Source organism: Lygodium microphyllum, chromosome 1 (genome assembly GCF_053477565.2).
Source record: "Lygodium microphyllum isolate KBCC chromosome 1, Lygodium_microphyllum_v1.1.10, whole genome shotgun sequence".
Lineage (NCBI taxonomy): Eukaryota > Viridiplantae > Streptophyta > Polypodiopsida > Schizaeales > Lygodiaceae > Lygodium > Lygodium microphyllum.
This window is the reverse complement of record NC_141135.1, coordinates 58,658,258-58,674,100: the sequence shown is the minus strand read 5'-3', so window position 1 is coordinate 58,674,100 and position 15,843 is coordinate 58,658,258. Positions and strand designations below refer to the sequence as shown.

General features: G+C 42.0%; 1 protein-coding gene across 1 annotated transcript in view; it reads right to left on the bottom strand.

Annotated features, from left to right (window-relative positions):
- The window catches only part of LOC148041155 (aspartate--tRNA ligase 2, cytoplasmic-like), a 28,634-nt gene extending 13,846 nt beyond the window's left edge, over positions 1–14,788 (bottom strand). The window contains exons 1-3 of the mRNA XM_087677084.1: positions 14,196–14,788; positions 13,328–13,438; positions 13,126–13,242 (exon numbers count right to left, since the gene is read on the bottom strand). Of these exons, the coding sequence (XP_087533210.1) occupies positions 13,126–13,242; positions 13,328–13,438; positions 14,196–14,702 (735 nt within the window). The 5' untranslated portion in view covers positions 14,703–14,788. The remainder of the gene's footprint in view (positions 1–13,125; positions 13,243–13,327; positions 13,439–14,195) is intronic.
- Between the last annotated feature and the right edge of the window lie 1,055 nt (positions 14,789–15,843).

Sequence of the window (15,843 nt, the reverse complement as noted above, 5' to 3'; positions counted from 1 at the left end):
AATCACATTGACCAAGACCAAAACACAGGACAACCCTGCAGATGTTCTCACTAAAAGTCTAGGCAAGGCTCAGCATGAGCATTGCATACGACTAGTGGGAGTTGGTTAAAGATTCACTCCGGACCTTTAAGTGGGAGGTTGTTGGGATGTAAAGCTCCTTTTATTCACCTCCGTGTATTTTACACGTGTATTATTGTTGTACATGTGAATGCACCCTTATGGGCCCTAAGTATAAATACATTTTATTCTTTGTGTACCAACACATTGTTGGTACACCCAAAATCGATTCGTCACTCTTATTCTCACTCTCACTCACCTACTCACTTCCTCTGCTGCAAATCTTCACGCTTCCGCTATGGGATGTAAAGGTCCTTTTATTCACCTCCGTGTATTTTACACGTGTATTATTGTTGTACATATGAATGCACCCTTACGGGCCCTAAGTATAAATAAATTTTATTCTTTGTGTACCAACACATTGTTGGTACACCCAAAATCGATTCGTCACTCTTACTCTCACTCTCACTCACCTGCTCACTTCCTCTGCTGCAAATCTTCACGCTTCCGCTACCCGCGCGCTCCAACAAGATGTTGAATGCCATCATTGTGGCAAGAAGGGTCACTTTAAACGTGACTGCTACAAATGAAAGAAAGAGAAAGGAAAAGGCAAGAAGACAGATGATTGCAAGGAAGAGAAGAAGGACAGTCAGCCTAAGAAGAGCAATGTAAAAATTGAAGAGGTGAATGTAGTCACTCATGACAGTGACAGTGGGAGTAATGTACTCTTTGTCTCTTCACATTTTGGTACACATGCTCTACTTGCAGATACAAATGATGACATGCATACTTGGATTCTTGATTCGGGTGCTTTCTTTCATGTCACCCCTCATCGTGAGTAGTTTTCCGCCTATACAGGGGGTCGACATGGTGTTGTCCATCTTGGGGACAACTATGCATGTGAGATTGCAGGTATTGACAGTGTGCAGTTACAGTTTCAGCATGGCTCTGTCTTTACACTTCAACATGTACGGCATGTACCTCAACTCAAGAAGAGCTTGATCACCACACCGCAGGGCAGCTAGATGATGATGGTTTTCATACCACCTTTGGTGATGGAAAATGGAAGATCTGTAAGGGATCCAAGGTTATTGCCGGAGGTTATCTAGTGTGCCTGACCATGTTGTTGCCGTGATCGAGCAGCCAAGTGTTTCTTTGTGGCATGGCTGGTTGGGACACATGAGTCAAACAAGAATGAAAGTGCTTTCTCGTTTGGGTTACTTGCCTTGTCTTCGTTATGCTGATTTTGAGCACTGTGATCGTTGTATTTATGGCAAACATGCACAGACTTCTCACAAAAAGTCTTTCTTTGAAATCTTCTCCTCTAGAGTTAGTACATTCGGATGTATGTCAAATGCCAGGATTATCTTTAGGGGGAAAGAAATATTTTGTCACCTTTGTCAATGATGCTACACGGAAAGTATGGGTTTACCCTATTTGTAGCAAGGATGAAGTGCTTGACAAGTTTAAAAATTTCTTGGTATTGGCTGAAAATCAGACAGATAAGACACTTAAGTGCCTTCACTCTGACAATGGTGGGGAATGTGTCCAAAGCCTTTCAGGCATTTTGTGACAGCAAAGGGATAAATAGGGGGCTCACTACCCCTCATAATCCACCCCAAAATGGAGTTGCAGAGCGTATGAATCGGACCATACAGGATAAGGTCCATACGATGTTATCTCATGCTGCATTACCCCATGGTTTTTGGGCAAAGGCTGTTATGACAGCCGTTCACTTGATTAATCGGTCACCAAACAGGTCTTTGGGGGGGGGGGGGGGGGGGGGGGGAGGTGTTTTCCCAAGAAGCGTGGTCGGGCAAGCCATCTTCATATGCTCATCTGAAAGTGTTTGGCTGCGAGGCTTTTGTGCACATTCGTAAAGAAAAACGCAGCAAACTTGAGCCAAAGTCCTGTAAATGCATTTTACTAGGATATGGCGACGAGGGTGAAATGGGGTATAAATTGTGGAATCCCAAGAAAAGGAAAATAGTACACAGCAATGACGTTATCTTCCGGAAAGATAACATGCACAAACAAACCGAAAAGATTGAGGAGGTCCGTAGGGTTGTATTCCGGGAAGAAATACCTTTTGGACAGCAAAATGTGCCCGCTGTACAACAACAAATACTTGCTGTAAATGAACCTGTAAATGCAAGAAATGATGCTGGAAATGATCAGCCAGCTATTGCCCATGAAAATGAGCCATTACATGTGCAGGAACAGCCAGGACAGCAAGTTGTTAATGCTGATTTGCAGGCTAAAATGCCAGGACAGCATGCTGAAAATGGAAATTTGCAGGAACAGCCAGCAAACAATGACCATTGGGTTAGGAGATCGTCTAGGGCTACTAGACAACCTGACAGATTTGTTCCTGGTGCAATTAATGTGGCTGAGTATGTCATGTTGACAAACTGTGGTGAACTGTCTTGCTTCAAGGAAGCAATGGACAGACAGGACAGCAAGAAATGGTATAAAGCCATGCTGTCAGAGATGGAATCTCTTGAAAAAAATGGCACTTGGGACTTGGTGCAGTTGCCTAAAGGATAGAAAACCCTTCCATGCAAATGGGTTTACAAAATGAAGGTCACTTCTGGTTCCTCACCAAAGTATAAAGCAAGATTGGTTGCAAAGGGGTACAAGCAGGAGCATGGAATTGACTTTGATGAGATTTTCTCTCTTATAGTCAAGATGACTACATTGAGAACCATTTTGGGCTTGGTTGCAGCTGAGGATATGGAGCTCATACAGATGGATGTAAAGACTGTGTTTTTATATGGTGATCTGCATGAAGACATATATATGCAGCAACCCGAAGGGTTTGTTGAACAAGGGAAAGAACAAATGATATGTAAACTCAAAAGGAGTTTGTATGGGCTGAAACAAGCACCAAGAGAATGGTATCATAAGTTTGATACATTCATGCAGTCTCAAGGCTTTCATAGAAGTCGAGTGGATCACTGCTTGTACACCAAGAAGACAGCAGACGGCAGCCTGATTATCTTGGTTTTGTATGTTGATGGCATGCTGATTGCTGGCAGGGATACTCATGCCTTGGATTCATTGAAGCAAAGTCTTGATGGCAACTTTGACATGAAGGATCTGGGTGATGCAAATCACATTCTTGGCATGCGAATACTCAGAGATAGATCTAAAGGTTTACTCTATCTATCTCAACAGAAGTATATCTCCAAAGTTTTGCAATGTTTCAATATGGAGGGGGGGAAAACAATTGGGGTTCCATTGCCTCCATATGTGAAACTCAATGCAGAGGACAGCCCTACATCTGATGATGAGAAGGCTGAAATGGCCAAGATACCATATGCTTCAGCTATTGGCAGTTTGATGTATGCTATGGTTGCTACACATCCTGACATTGCTTTTGCAGTGGGAGTGGTTACCAAATACATGGCAACCCCTGGCAAGAAGCATTGGGATGCAGTGAAAGATATTATGAGATACCTCAAAGGCACAAAGGAGTTGTGCATCTGCTTTGGAAAGCAGAAGGCATTTGTTGTTGGCTTTACGGATGCAGACTATATTGGTCATGCGGACTACAAGAAGTCCACTTCTGGGTATGTATTTACTTTCACAGGAGGAGCGGTCTCTTGGATCTCCAGGCTACAGAAGTGTATTGCATTGTCTACTACAGAGGTAGAGTATATAGCTGCCACTAAGGCATGCAAGGAGACTTTATGGCTTTCACGTCTGGTGGGAGAGCTTGGCATCACAGAGTTACCTGTTCTCCATTGTGATATTCAGAGTGCTATCATGCTAGCACGGAATCCTGTCTTTCATGCAAAGACAAAGCACATACAGGTGAAGTATCACTTCATTAGAGATGTACTTGACAACAAGAGCATTAAGCTTGTCAAAGTGCATATAGATGATAATCCTGCAGACCTTCTCACGAAGGGTCTTCCAGCAAAGCGGTTTGCTCATCACCGACAGATAATGGGAGTTGGATAGATATATTTATTTCAGCTTTGTACATACTTAGACTTAGCCGATTCTTTTCTCCTCTTAAGGCACATTGCCTTTAGGTGGGAGGTTGTTGGGAATAAAGGGCCAATCATGGCTTTTATATGTGCTCGAGTGTGAACACACCATTAGCACATTGTACTTTCATACATATATCTATCTAAAAACCTAAAGTGGTACACTCGTCATTGTATCGAAAAACGTGTTCACTCTCTACTCTGCTCTCTCGCACTCTGTCTCTCTCACTGAGCGTAAGGTATGTCTACCTCGATCTCTGTGTCTAATCAATTCCTTCAAAACGAAACAAGGTTTTGATTCAAATGACTCAAAAGGGTTGTACAAACCTAATACAAGGCCTGGCCAAGATGATGATGACAGGTTGCCAATTGTCCCAAATGTCGTATTACCTCCACGATTAGAAAGGTGGCCAGTCTCACTAACTAGTCCGAAAGGAGTAGCAAACTGGAAGAAGGGATGTCTTCTAGTCCATACTTTTTGCGTAGATACTCCTCAAACTACGACTCTATGAGGTTAATGAAATCTCGAATATCTAGCATGGGAGTAAGCATAGAGAGTGATAGTGAGGGTGAATGTGGAGTGTCATCTTCCTCATATAGTGCCTCCTCAAGGCCTCCAATGATGGAGAAGCCTAATAAGACATCATGGGGTCACAAGAAGAAGGTGTCTGTAACAATGTGATTCAGCTACAAGTCGTATTGTATGCCTCGTGCAAAGACTAGCACTCCAGAATATCTACAAGATACTCTTTATAAGAGCACCAGCTCTAATACCATGTGAAGAAGACTGTGGAGTCACCACCAAGGTTTGAACTAAGGAAACACAGAGTATACGACCACAACAAAAGCACAAGGAGACAAACACAGACACAAAGCAAAACTCAAATCCTAAACCCAAAACTCAAAACTCAAACACATACAGAAGTTTTTAGTTATCTTTTATGTAGATGACCCGATTATTATAGAGAGTGGCTCATAATGAATGGATTGGACTCCACAAATTTTACGTTAGGCATTTGACATGATAGACCTTGAAATTCTTCACTTCTTTCTCAGTCTTGAGATCTATCAGTTGATATAGGACATTTTTATCTCCTAGCACATGTATATTTTCAAGTTACTATTGGAGTTGGCATGGTCCAGTATTAGCCTATTTCTTGCCCTATGGACCCTAAGTCCAAGATGGTTCCTACTGTAAATCTCCTACTAGATGCCACTCAATATAGATGCCTTGTTGGCTCCTTGATTAGGCATATCCACACGTGGACAGACATTTCCTTTGTGGTGGCGTTATGGTCTTCTTTCATGAAGACTCCTACACAACCGCACTAGAGAGTCACTTTGCATGTATTGCGCTATTTACAAGAGACTATTGAGCTAAGAAATGCATTCCATTGCTGAACAGCCACTTAAACAGCCCCAAAACAAGCTTAATTTGATGAAAATCCTAAAATGGGGTGGGTTCGAGAGAGTTCATTGAAACCCTAATTTGGAAGGGCCCATCCTCATCTATAATAGACAGGCTACCCCCATTAAGTCTCATCCCTTTTTGTGCAGGTTTCTCATCCTGTGTGCAGATTTCAGCCATCAGCCCACACACACGTGGCAGTCCAACCCCATCGACTGCTACCACTCGACCAGCTGTTGCTCTAGTGTATGGCATCTTCTTCTACAGCTCTACCGCCCATTGAGAGACACCCTTCCATGCTGCGTTTGGCGTCCTCCAGCCATCGGCAACATCTTCATCACCTTCTGCAGCTTGCATTTGGTTCCAGACCATCCAGGCAACAATTCCTACACACTCGAACTACTTGCTTTTGGTGTTTCTTCCTCCAAGAGACAAATGCTAGTGCTTCTCATCTAGGTAACATCCACAGCCTGTGTTTACACTCATCCATAGCCTGTGTTTACACTCATCTAGGGGCCACCTTCCATCTCCGTAGCTTCTCTTGCTTGCATTTGGTGCTCCAAGCCCTTCTAGCATCATCATTTTGCAGTATCCTTTTCTTCCTACACTCCAACTAGTGGTCACAGACTTAGGGTCCATCTCCGATGGACATCACTCTCCAACACACTACTTTGCCCTTGGGCACGCTATATACTTTTACATTCATTTACAACATTCATTCATTTCAAAGTTGTTCTCTCTCTCTCCCTCACTCTTGGACAGATCCGTACACCGAGATGGTGTGGGTTAGTGGCATGGGACACCAAACCTTGGGATATGGTCATGACTCGGAGTGCTACTAGCTTCCAGGCTCAAGGGAAAGGGAGCGTCTATTTGGCTCCCTTTATCATGAGTACGTCTTGTATCGTGTCTCGTATGCAGGTTGAATCCTAGAGGGGCATATCATTAGTTATCCTAGGTAACGGATATTTATTATTGATGGTCACCTTATTGAGACCGTTGTAATCGACACAAAGCACATCGTGTCATCCTTCTTTTTTGCAAGAAGTACAAGCATGTCCCATGGGAATTTAATTGACTCAATAAAACCCTTAGCTAAATAGTCTTGAAGTCGTCTAGCACTCGTCCTTCTCTTTTGGGCTGAACCTATACGGTTGCCGAGAGACAGGATGGCTATTGAGCAATATCTCAATCCTATGGTCTAAATTTCTGCAAGACAACGAAAGTCCGTCAGGAAGCTCGAACGGAAAAACGTCAACATGCTCATATATCGGATTCAAATACTCACTTATATTTGAATTCATGTAAATATTATTTCTAAAAGAAATTAAATTATATTAAGAATCAAATGATTTAACTTTTTCAACAAAACAAATATAGTAGTAACACTTGGATGGAAAAAATATTAAATAAACTTCATTCCTAAAATCATATATACATTATATTTTTATGATCCTGAAAAATAAACATCCCTCGATCACATGAAAATAACCATTAAGCTCAAAAGAAAATATATGATTTTTATAAGCAATATATAAAGAGGAGTATTTATCAAAGAGCCATAACATGCCAAGAGTGATATCGATGTAGTTAAGGCTCATAAGTCGGAAATCCATAATCTAATATTATTGTTCGATCGATAGATCAAAATCCGATACCATCTAATCCCAATAATCTATTGTAGAGCCCTCCACATATCGAGCACGATAAATTCGATCGACAAGTATTGCGTAGGGCCACAACCTCTACACTAAGCAATAAAAAATAAAATTGTAAATACAACCATTATCTAAACAAAACTATAACCTCTTGGCCATGTATATATCTAACAACCTTTTAAAGATCATATGAACCAAAAACAATTTTATTGATGAAACTACTATTGCTATTACTAACATTAACAAAACAATCTTCAAATTTTTGCCAGAGGGTAATGTCCTGAGAGAAGGATTTCTTGGTCGCCTTCCTACGAGGATGAGCATTTGAATGGAGATGTCCTAGTGGGAAACGGAATAGAGAAGAAGATGGACACATCCATGGAGTCTAAGGTGAACTGATTTTGTATGCTGCATAGCGCTACGATGGAGAAGTGGCTGCAATGGTATGAGGATGCTCGAGCTGAGCGAGAGTCTGCAAGATCTCAAAATCCAAAAAAAAAATTGAATCGTTTAAACTACTGACGTATCGATTTGAAGATCAAACACCCCCCAATGTAGCAACTACCGCTATTCATCCGTCAGTTCATGTCAATCTTGTCAATGTTGCCAATTCACTTCGACAAACTTTCCACCTAACATCTGACTTAGGGATGATTGTTTGTCCCTCCCCAATGTTCAACTTGAAGCTAACATGTTTCCTCGATGTCTAACCCAAAGCTATGTGGAGCCATCTCTCTCTCTCTCTCTCTCTCTCTCTCTCTCTCTCTCTCTCTCTCAACCTTGGACCAAATGATTCGCATCACAAAGGTGAAGATTCTCCCTCCACAACTCTCTCTCTCTCTCTCTCTCTCTCTCTCTCTCTCTCTCTCTCAACCTTGGACCAAATGATTCGCATCACAAAGGTGAAGATTCTCCCTCCACAACTCTCTCTCTCTCTCTCTCTCTCAACCTTGGACCAAATGATTCGCATCACAAAGGTGAAGATTCTCCCTCCACAACTCTCTCTCTCTCTCTCTCTCTCTCTCTCTCTCTCTCTCAATCTCAACCTTGGACCAAATGATTCGCATCACAAAGGTGAAGATTCTCCCTCCACAACTCTCTCTCTCTCTCTCTCTCTCTCTCTCTCTCTCTCTCTCTCTCTCTCTCACACTACGACTTCACCATACATTAACAGTAAAGTTTACTCTAAGAATAACATAATGTTAACATTAAAATTAACGATAATATTTGCACAAACATTAAATGTTAAAATGAACTAACACATTTAATGTCACGTTAGCATTAAAATTAATAATAACATTAACATTAAATCAACATTACTATCAATTGAAATTTCGATGCTTATCCAGGCCACAAGGTTTTAGCTTATAATATCAATCTGCCATAGCCCTTAAATAGCAAGTCCTCGGACCCCAATCATCAAAACCATTGAAAATCCTTGCACACAAGCATCACCCCAATACAAGACCACCCGAGCACGAGTACTAGAATAGAAAAACACATTACCATTGTACCCACTATCCACAATACGTATCCCCCCATGCATGCCCTTCCTACCAGTAGTGTCCCATACCACCCTAATCGCGATAAAGATATACTTGTCAAGTGTGAACCATCACAATTCCATGAGCAAAAGTGGTTTTGTGCATGTCATCAGATCTCGCATCCAATTGCAGGTTAACGCTCCGATAGAAGTGATATGTCCCCCTGGGATCCAATCTACACACTAGAGACAACATAAGCCATACAATAAAAGGGATTGGACATCAAACTCACCTCCCAACCATAGAACCAAATGGGCTCTCCCCAAGCCTAGGAGTTGCAACACTCCAGGTCAACACCACATCCCAAGGGTTATAACAACACTCCATGCTAAGTAATCAGGGACGTGAAGTTTGTCATCAGTGTACAAGGAGAAGCCATTTGGAGTGGATAGGGAGACGAGGAGAGAGAGAAAGAGAGAGAGTAGCCAAACACAACACACTCTGCACTATCAAGAGTTTACACACAGTGTAGAGAGGAGTTTATCACAAAACGCAAAACGTCTACAAAAAACGAGAGAAATAAAGTGACTACAGCCAACAAACATTCACAGAGGCTGAAAACACACCCACCCAGCAAGAGCATGAAATGCTGAAAATGCAAATGCAGATGACAAAAACACAAGTAGCAAGCGCATTAAATGCAATCGGGCAGCATTAAAATATTGCAAAAAATTAAAACTCAAACTGCAACATACAAACGCAGAAGATTGAGGGCTGAAAATACCCAAAAGCTGGTCACCCATGCTGCACCAGACAAAAAAAGACTGATCAGCATCAAAAAATTTATGAGGGCTGACTGTTCATGGTAGAAAACACTACCAAGACCCGAACGCGAACATCTGATACCATGTCAAAAGTGGGTGCAGCAATGGAAGCATAGAAAACTGTTGTAATAGACTGCACAACAAGAGAGGAGAAAACAGAAGACAAAAGAACATTGTAAATGGAGAACTTAGAGATATGCTTGTGAAATGGATGGAATCCATATACCAAACACGGGACACTCATGTACAATAGTGAGTCGCTGGCTGCGTAAACACTAGCACCAGCTCCCTCTCTCCAACACGGTCTGCACTGGAATCTGCCAATGCTGAAACAGGACTGTGGAGGACAAAGCCTGAATACATAGGCAATGAATAATGCCTTCAATGCATCAGGTCAGTCAACCATTAATGCCAAAATAACCATAATAATGACAATTAAAAAATGCCTAAAATAACTGCAGTGTCTGGCCCACTAAACCACAGGCCCAAACTCACTCATGAGCTGACTAATCTACTAACAAAGGTTGGGCTAGGGAGACTCCAGCCATCCAACTATGAGCAGCAATCCATTAGAGTGTCAAACCACTCAAGTTCATGGGTTCCAAGATGGAGGCATCACAAACATGATAGTTTGTGGCCGTACATGGCTGATCTATCTAGAACTGGACAGCAAGCATACTCCATGGATACAAACATGAAGCAAGAGAGTAAATTGCCTGAATGCACTGCAGCAAGGCTGTAAACAGCCATTACCCCTTGTGTACATCATAATTGCTGCTGTAAACTATGAGGAGGAAGATCATTTCTACGTTTGAATTGCCTTACGACTCTTGAAATTTTTGGGCACTAGGGTGACAGACCAATCTAAACTTTAAATAGCTCATAAGAAATTGCACACCATTATCAACCAATGTTACATATCTCGTGTATGCAACTCTCATATTGCTACTATAACACAAACACACACTGAAAGTAGCAAGTTCCAAGGATGATATGAAGTCTTCATAATAAGCCAAATATGATAAACCAACAAATTGTAACGTCAATCTCTCACTACTCCAACAGTGAAAGGCAGACTCACTACTTGGACATCTACTAAATCACAGTTGTCCCCCCAAAAGCATGTCAGAAGTGGTGCAACAATGGAAGCATAAACATGTGCTGAAATAAACTATTGAACACAAGACAAAAGAAAAGAAAGAGATAACACAATACAGATGAGAACTCAGATGTATACTCCGGAAATGGAATCCATATACCAAGACATGAGACAATACAGATACAATGTGGGTCACCGGCTGTGGAGACACTGGCACCTGCTCCCTCTCCCCAGAAACTGTCAAGGATGAATGAATAAGTGAAGGAGGGAGCCAAACAATATATAGGACAAATAAATGCCCAAAATATGACTGATCGACCAGCATTAAATGTTGGCCAACTGGCTGCAAATAATGCCTAAACCATAATAAACAATGGCAAATAAAATGCCTAAAATGTCTCTGTGCCCAACCTGTTGTACCACAAGTACAAACTCAACCATGAACTGACTAATCTGCTAACACCCTCTCTCAAATCATGGGTGATGTGATACAATACAATATACAATGATAATATCGCATCATAGTACACACAATAAGGTCCACCAGAGTAGAACCATGGATACCCAAGTAGTGGGTACGCAAGCCACCACCAAGGTGCCTCGAAGAGAACCTGATGTCGATGTCGATCGTACCAGCTCCTGAAGATAGAGAAGATCATAGCAGCTCTCAATGTCCGTCAACAATGTCCCTGATATAGCATACGTGACCATCCTGTCACCAATGCCACAGTGCAAAAATGACCATGTATTCCCCGTCTTTGGCCACATCGCCAAAGTGTCCCCTCATCTGAGCTCCAGACGAAAGCCACCTGCTCTCTGTCAAGTAACCAGCCCATCATGAACCTGGATGTCAATCCTAGCTCCAGGATTTGTACATGCCAAACTTCTGTCGATGCGTCAGGGATGTCTCTCTCTCGATCTTGTGCATCCATATAGACATATAGATCAAGCACGACTGCCCCATCTTACCACCCTCTCACACTCACTCTTTGGCACTGGAGAGTCAGGAAGGATGACCTCATCACCACCACTAGAAAGCAGTTGAGAAAGGGGCCACTAAGCCCTTCCCACGATCCGAAGAAGAGAATCTCTTCCGCGCCGTGGACTTCGCCTTGGCAAGAGGATCGGAATCGACATTTGAGGCAGATAAAGACTCGTCGAAGGAGTCCGCATCCCGCTTCGTCTTCTACTCCTTTTTTTTCCTGGAAGCCACTAGCTTAGTGCAGTCCTCCTGTAAATGACCTTTCTTGCCATAGTGGAAACATTGGGCCTTCGACTTCTTTGTCTTCAAACCCCTCTCTCAAACTGCAAAAGCATCATTGGAATCTCCATATAGCGTATCATTAGTGAAGGTGCACAAAAGATCCATTTGTAGGGGATTTAGAAAAGAAGCAGAGAAAATAAAGGATTTGGAGAGGGAACACAGCCAAACCACGAGCACAGACTACAAAAAACAAGAGTTCGCATGTAGTATAACCCAAAATCTGATCAAAAGAAGCCAAAATCTGCTACATGAAGTCAAAAAATCAGTTCAAAACGGCCTGTTTTGCCAGTCGCCCAGCCCAAAATAGTGCTGAAAACAACAAAATGCAGGCTGCACACAGCATAAACAGGTGTAGGGTATTGTCACCAGCAACCTGATGATGAAAACACAAGCAGCAGGAGGTGTTGGACAGCAGGCGATGGCAAATCTGCAGAAAACGCAGGTCAAACAGGTCGCCTATATGGAGAAGCAGCCGCCTGATCAGCAAGGGTGAAAATAGTCCATGACATCAGCAAGAAAACACAGCAGAAACACGAATCCTGAAATTTGATACCACGTCAGAAGTGGTGCAGCAATGGAAGCATAAACATGTGCTGAAATAAACTACTGAACACAAGACAAAAGAAAAGAAAGCGATAACACAATACAGATGAGAACTCAGATGTATACTCCAGAAATGGAATCCATATACCAAGACATGAGACAATACAGATACAATGTGAGTCACCGGCTCTAGAGGCACTGGCACATGCTCCCTCTCCCCAGAAACTATCAAGGATGAATGAATAAGTGGAGGAGGGAGCCAAACAATATATAAGACAAATAAATGCCCAAAATATGACTGGTCGGCCAGCATTAAATGTTGGCCGACTGGCTGCAAATAATGCCTAAACCACAATAAACAATGGCAAATAAAATGCCTAAAACGTCTCTGTGCCCAGCCTGATGTACCACAAGTACAGACTCAACCATGAACTGACTAATCAGCTAACAAAGCACTGTACCCGATGTCCAGTGAATCTAAATGCTCAACCTTGACAATCAATACAAAAGGGATCTTTCTTGCCTCATTGATCTCATAAACAAAATATAATGTAAAGGTTGAGTAAATTCCAAGTATCCTTTATTCATCTACCAGTTCACTCCATGTCAAGACTGCTCCCATGCTTATGTTATGGGCTTTCCTGCCATCTCTCAAGGCCAACAGATGTTTGCTTTTATTAGATACTAACAGACAGAGGAAATCCAAAAACAGGTCAAAGGCTCAAAACATTATTGAACACATCTAGCAATGATATTGACTAAACATAGTTGTTTTTTATGTACAATAGCATACCATGCCCACATGGGATTGAATTCGAAATATTCCCTGATTAGCAGGGGTTCGCAAGTCTAGAACTCTATAGTTCAACCGTGTGTCTTGATTCACCCTCACAAGCTGAACATCACCTTGCTGCATTCATGTTGAAAATTTTAGCTTGCTCTCTTGTAACAATCATACTAGTAACTTCAGATCTTACATGGTCAACCAAATTTACCTCTTCAGCTCTTTGAAATTCTGTTTCGCTTCGAGCAGCATCTTCCAAGTTGATCGGTAGCAATACTGCAGCCTTGTTCACACAGTAAACCTTGCGCCCCTTCAATTCTACCTAGAGATGTACAGCTTTTATGAGCCACTGAACCATCTTGAATCTCCAGACAAAATTTCACACATTTGCACTTCCTATCGAAGCACATACGCCATTCTTAATGTGAAAAGAATGATGCCTTCATGGAAAGATATCAAAAATCCAAATGTCACCATAGTGTTCTACTAATTTCTAAAGATGGCCAGGTTAGTCCCAATCATTCAAAACATATAAGCACAACTTCATTTATAATCAATCAGTGTTACACAACTGTAACCTACATCATCAATGTAGCCTCAGATTAGGTAAACTTACTAATGAGCCTTTACAAAATGAATCGGCCAATTATAGTCAGTAAAATGACCACACTAGTAGACATTGGCAAACAAGACTCTGTCCATGATTCATATTAAAAAGGGCCAGCTGAGCTCCAAATATGTTTGCAAGCTTCAAAAGTTGCTATACGTGTAACAGCATCAACAGAAAAAAAAAATCTGGATTCCAACATTTGTATGCAGGTCATTAATTAAGCTGAAGCTCATTGTATGTACTATTGCATCACCAGTGAAAAACCTGTCAATGTGCTCTCAACTAAGCCATCCACATATACAACTGGACAAGGATGTTTTGCACATATACAAGTTCTCGATCAAGCCATCCACATATACAAGTTCTCTCTGTGTCCTTGAGCATCAGCACTGCTATATATAATTTAATGACAGTATAAAGCATCGGATTAAACCAGCGCAGTCACATAAAGTATAGAATCGCCAGGAACCTGCTGGGAGGTGCCAGTGATCGGTGCATTGGGCACATCCACTATTCCCTCCACTTCTACTATAGACTCCTTGGATATGCTCTTCACAAACTTGACCATTCCCTTGCTCACCACGTTCTCCTCCATTTGAAAAACACACTGAATGGTGTAGCCTGCTTCTCTGACCACGATGAAGGCAATCTTGCCAATGCCACGGGTGCTGTGACAGCGTCCGCGAATCAGTACTGTCTTGTCCTTCAGTTCCTTCGTGAGGTTCCGAACCTCGGTCCAGGTGCGGCCGCTAATCTGTGAAGACTGAATCTCTCGTAGAGGCACGTCTCCATAATGTGATGACAAGGGATCGGATGCATCCTCCCCTGACACACTTGCGGCAGCCATCTGACGGCTGAGAAGCCGTTCAGCTTTCTCAGCTTTCTTTGCAGCCTTCTGTGCGGCCTTCTTACTCACCTGCGGCGCTTGCCCATCCTGCTGCTGCTCCTCTTGACCTGCTTCCTTGTCGGAGACCATCTCTCTCTCTCTCTCTCTCTCTCTCTCTCTCTCTCTCAGTTTCTATGTGAGAGTGTGCTTTGAATAAACATTACAAGCTTTAAGGAAACCAAATGAGTGGCAAACTTCAAACTTTTGGTAAAGAAGAAACTCTCAGAGTGCGCTTTGGATCAACAATAATTACAAGGTTTAAGGAAACCAAACGAGTGAGGGGTAATCTTTTAACTTTTGGTCAAGGAAACCAACTAAGTGAGGGGTAAACTTTAAACTTTTGGTCAAGGAAACCAACTAAGTGAGGGGTAAACTTTAAACTTTTGGTCTAGACATTCATTAACGCTAATCCGAATAAGCTTTTTCATTTATCTTTTTTCTTTTTCTTTTTTTTCATCGCTCACTCAAGCATGTGGTGATGGTTGGGGCCTCTAGGTTGTTCTTGAAGGGCAAAATTTATCCCTAGTCGACCAACAATTGTCATTCGGTGCAACTTTTTTCGCCAAGCCATTGTTGCCATTAGATTTATATGGAACTCTAAAAACAACAAAGCTTTTGGTAGGTCTTCAACCATGTCCTCTTTAAGCATCTATGTTTGTAAACAATAAGTTTTGAGACATGAAAGGGCTGGCTAGAAAGAACCCGATGTGTAGAGTTGTTTATAGGGCTTTGTGAAGGTATAGCTAAGTTAGTTTTGGCTACCAACTATGTAGAGCCCCCTATGATGTGGGTTGATGTAAATGCTTTTCTGTTTCATTTTTGGTTGTACAACTCTGTGTGTGTGTGTGTGTGTGTGTGTGTGTGTGTGTGTGTGTGTGTGTGTGTGTGTGTGTGTGTGTGTGTGTGTGTGTGTGTGTGTGTGTGTGTGTGAAATCTTCATTGGCAGATAATAATCCATCCAACAAGACGTGCAAACACCTATTAGTCAAAGCTCATGCCAATCAATTCAACATCTATTGAGACTTGTGGCATGGAGGGCTTGCTATAATGCAAAGAAGCGTAGGAACTATCATTGGAAAGCTTACAAAACAAATATGATGATGATGATGATAAAGCCAAAGACAAAGTAGAAGACCTTTTCAATTATGTAGATAGAGCCATAATGCCTTGGTAGCTTATTGATACACCAAGGAAGAAAGAAGATCCAATGAAGCACTAAGGGCTTGCATGC